Here is a 4,708-nt window from a genome sequence, read left to right as displayed (position 1 = left end):
GGGAGGGAGGGAGGGAGGGAGGGAGGGAGGGAAGGTTTTGAAAACTATACTCAGTTTATTTGGTGCAGAAAAATGCTAAAAGAAAGGTGTGCATGCATTTAATCCTTAATGATCTACAGTCATACATAGCACTTCAAGGTGACAACAACTTTTAGTTGCTGAACAATTCCATTGTTAAGAAATCTATAGAATATTTAAATACATGGCATCATGGAATGCTATGTAGGGTATGACTGGAGATGAGCCATTCATAGAGAATCACACACAGAAAAGTGGACGGCACCAAAAGCATGCACAAAATTCAGTGTCACAACTACAGGGGATGAAGAGGGCTGTCACGGGACAGGCATGCACATCCAGACTTTACCTTGTCATAACAGGATTGTGAATACCATACAAATGTTCTTTATGATAACCATTATTACCATTTTCCATACTGTAACAAAAATAAATACACCAAAAACACCATGTTATCTCTAAGGTGAAGTATTACATCATGGATTACAAAGACAATGTGATGGTCATGAAAAGTATGTGACAATTTGTTAAATCTACAAAGAAGGTAAAAGGGCATATTTACAAAGGTGCTTTGAAAAGTTCATGGAAAGATTCACAGGATCTTTCAATTCTACTTTTCCACAAATTTTCTGAAGTACGCTTGTCTATGATGCTCCCTTTAAAATCCAGAGACTGAAATGACTACTTTATAGATTAATAAATTTAATATATAAAATTTTCACTAATTCAACAAGTGTTTCTTGAGCACCTTCTAGGTGCCAGCCCTCTTTTTATGAGGTGCCACCATTTATTTTGACCTGGACATATCTATTGTTTTTATGTCATTGGAAGATGTTATTAATTTAATTTTAGAAGTTCATCGTATAATAATAAAAACTTCCCCCATCCCATTTATGAATATACTTGAAAAAAAAGCTTACTTTTTCATGGGTATAGTTTCAACACTATAAAATACAAAAAAGGGAGATACAATTATTTTCTCATTACTATGCAAACTCAACCTCCACATCCCCCACTGGTTTAACACAGATGCTGACAGAGCAAATTCAGGAGAAACTCGTGGTGAGCAGAGGGGTGAAGGAAAAAATGGAACAGACACGTTCACCAGACACAGAGTGAGGGGCAGGCCACGGAGCCAAAATGAAAAGTAGTAAAAACAGTTATCATAAAGTGAAATGCCAAGTCCCCGAGAGAGAGGAACTGCAAACAAGAAAGAAGGAGGCTGGTTAAGGCAGCTGAGAAGCTTAAGCAAGAGGAAAAAAATAGTTAAAACAAAAACAAACAAAAATCGCCCAGACAGAAATGACCCACTACTCAAAAAATAATCATCATAAAGTTTCATCTCATCAGAGCTCATCATTAGCAGCTCTTTGAAGATGGCACCACACAGAAAAGGGACCCCCGGCCCCCGTGGGACCTCCGTACTTACTCATCGTACATGTCCTCTGAATCCATGCGACGATAGTACTTGGCCAGCTTGACAGCAAAAATGAGAGCCGGAAGTAAAAACACAGTAGCTTTTCCTAAGCCAAACCAAAACAAATTCTAGGGAAAAAGGAAATCAGGAGAAATAAATGCTCGAAGGTGGGAAATCAAAGGAAACAGTTGTTTGCAATTTTTTTAATGAGTTTTCAGTTCATCCTTTAAAACCGTCTGCAAACATAACAAGAACCAGCCACTGTGGCAAGTGCTATACATTATTATAATTCATTTAATTTTTCTAAAACCTTTGAGTAGATCCTATTATCCTATTATTTATTTTACAAAAGAGAAGTGGAAGCAGCAGTGGTGGAACCAGGACTTGAATCTAGGACACTCCGAAACACCTCCTAACACCCCCTCTCTGGCTTCCCTTTGCTGCCCTGACTGTCCAATGACCAGAGCACGGACGGCCAGCAGGTGCGAGTTGTCACAAAATCCTTTTTGTGAGTTGCTTGATGTGAAGATGACTAATTAACCTTTCTGGCTTTGTTCTGCATCTGAACAGCATCATCATCCCATGACATGAGGCGTCAAGAAGACAGAAGACAGAATGCTTAGTACATACTAGGCGCTCAACAGATGCTCCACCTGTAGTCTAACCAATCCTGAAGGGAGAACACAGGCTGAATTCAACCATGTTTTGTCTAAAAAGCAATGTTAAAGTATTCTTTTTTAAGTAATAGCCAACATTTGTTAAGTCGGATTTCTCAGGTGAACCTAGATTTTGTCATTTTTTGAATAATCAGAGGTTCCATCTCATAACACTGAACCCTTGTTGCCACAAGTCAACAGTCAGCTGCAGCTGTATCGTGGTTCCAGAGGGGCATTTGTCCTCGGTTTGGCATAGTCGACACCACAAACTTTTGCAGGGTGATATTCGGAAGTATTTAATGATACCAGCCAATCACAACAGACACAGCCACGCACAGCTGGCAGGACCCTGTGGGTGCCATGCACGTGCTGAAGACCACTCTGGTCCACATCGGACACAGCCTGCCTTGAAAATCTACAACCTGCCAGCTTCCTATACAAGTTCAAGTCTGAGGCCCCTGCCTTAGGATAATGTTGTAACTCTAGAGCAACTCTCCCCAGCCTAACATGAGGCAAAATACAGCGTGGACATAACCACCACTGTCCAGACCATCCCGGCACAGCCCTGCATTTCTGCTTTGCTCCTGGCTGACTTCAGTGTTGCGTGGCAGTGGCACCTCTTTGGCTCCTAATTTCTAGTAAATCTGTTCTCTCTTCCTTCCATGTTCTTTTGTTAGGAGATCCCTATGCTTTCAACCTTGTTTTGAGAGGCTTTAGAGCTTTATGGCAACCTCATCCTTTTTCTGGAAGCTGCCTCAATCCTTTTGAGAACAATCAGGACACAAGAGAAAAATATGGGGCAGGCTGTAGTCTATTTTATTGGTGAAGTCAATGCCCAGAGCTTTTCCTTACTATTTAAACAATCTGCTATAAAGCCCCAGCCTATTATCTTTCTGAGCAGCCTCTTGGCCTTCCCTCCGTCTCTCCCTGATTATTTGTGAAGAGGCATCTGAAGTTGGATGATATGGCTGGTTGGGGTGGGGGGTAGTTGCTGGACACAGAAAGACATCAATCCAATCCTGAATCAAGCAGGCTAACCCAGGACTCCCCTAAGAAGGCTTCAACCAAAGCCAGCAGCCGGGGCTGCTGAGTCCAGAACAAAAGGCATAAGAAGCTGCAAGAGGAGGGAAACAGCCAGGGAGCCAGGGAGCATGGCAGGATTATTCCCATTCAGGCATGAGAGTCCATCTGGCAGACAGATGGACATGGGAATGAGGAACAGGGAGATGGAAAGCTAGAGCCACACAGCTGCACTGGGACAGAGAGCTACCTGATCACCCTTCATTCATTCAACAGTAACACCCTGTGCCAGGCAATGTCCCAGGTGACAGGGAACCAAGAGTGAACAGGTAAGCCATTGTGTTCATGGAGTTCAGAGTCTAGTGTGTGTTGGAGGAGATGGGTCTCAATAACATCTCTAAAGGAAAAGCACAGAGTTCTATAGGATGTAAAAAAGGGAACCCAATCTAGTTTGGAGGAACAGAAAAGACTCTCTGGAAAAAAAGATGTTTGAACTAAGACCTAAAAACTGAACAGAGCTAATAACAGCAAATATTTATTGAGTATGTTAATGTACCAAGAATGGTGCTAAAGACTTTCCATGTAATATTACCTTGAACCATCAAAATAGTCCCATTTAGGTGATAAAGCTCAAAAAATTTTAGTAACTGTTCAAAGTCACAGAGTTCAGAAAATGTAGAAGTGGGATTTGAATTCAGAGTTCATGTTCTCAACCATAATGTCACAAGACCTAGATGAGTTGGCCTAGTGAGGGTTGGGTAGGGAGGGAAAGACTGAGAGAGAGAAAGAGAAAAACTGTGTGCACCAGTCTCCAGTCCAGGCAGAAGAAAGAGCATGTGCAAAGGCCCTGAGGTGGTGAGATCAAGATCTACTTGAAGTAAAAGAAAATAAGTATGTCTGGATCACAGGGAGAAAGGAAGGCAAATAGCACAAAATGAGGCCTGGGTGGGCAGAGACCCAATCATGCAGGACCTAGTGTATCCTGTGAAGGATCCTGTTCTTTATTGTGACAGCAACAGGAAGCCACCAAGGTGCTTAAAGCACAGGAAGTAAGAGGATTAGTTCATGGAGATACTCAGTGTTTACTGACAAATGAATAGAGCTGATGAATAAACCTGAATAACTGGAACTTACCATCCCAATGATTACATCTTAAAGGACTTTTAAATCCAAAATTGTTTGGTGTAGCCTTGGGGTTGTATATACTGTTGCACTAAGAACCTTTTGACTATCGGCAATCTGCACACCAATGACTGTGCCTTCCTGATTATTCCAAACAAGAAGGGTTTGTTTTGTTTTGTTTTGGGTTTTTTTCATGGGGGTCTCCTGACTTCTGTAAAAACAATCCTAGTAAAAAAATGAAGAGATGCAACTAGGACTTTGATTTTTTTTGTCTATTAGGCATCATAACACATTGATTTAAATTTTAGATTTTCGGGTTTGGATCCTAAAACCATAGCAGACCCAAGCAGAAAACTAATATTATAGTGTGTATAAAAATTTGGGGGGGGGGGGGGGATCAAGGATGATGAATTCATGTGTCTCCTTTTGAAAGACAAGATTCTTACCAGAGGGCTGATAACATAGCCACACAGAA

General features: G+C 41.4%; 1 protein-coding gene across 6 annotated transcripts in view; it reads right to left on the bottom strand.

Moving 5' to 3' along the window:
* Window positions 1-4,708, bottom strand: part of PROM1 (prominin 1) — a 120,008-nt gene that overhangs the window by 8,956 nt on the left and 106,344 nt on the right. For 3 of the 6 annotated variants that reach the window (XM_008577657.1, XM_008577659.1, XM_008577658.1), the window contains 3 exons: window positions 1,448-1,563; window positions 939-962; window positions 368-436 (listed from right to left, as the gene is read on the bottom strand). In XM_008577657.1, the coding sequence (XP_008575879.1) occupies window positions 368-436; window positions 939-962; window positions 1,448-1,563 (209 nt within the window). Of the gene's footprint in view, window positions 1-367; window positions 437-938; window positions 963-1,443; window positions 1,564-4,708 lie in introns of those variants that run through there. The other 3 variants (XM_008577660.1, XM_008577661.1, XM_008577662.1) reach the window with 3 other exon arrangements.

This window comes from Galeopterus variegatus, unplaced genomic scaffold, assembly GCF_000696425.1.
Source record: "Galeopterus variegatus unplaced genomic scaffold, G_variegatus-3.0.2 Scaffold1559, whole genome shotgun sequence".
Taxonomy (NCBI): Eukaryota; Metazoa; Chordata; class Mammalia; order Dermoptera; family Cynocephalidae; genus Galeopterus; species Galeopterus variegatus.
Note: the sequence above shows the minus strand (reverse complement) of the source record. Positions and strands in the feature narration are given on the sequence as shown.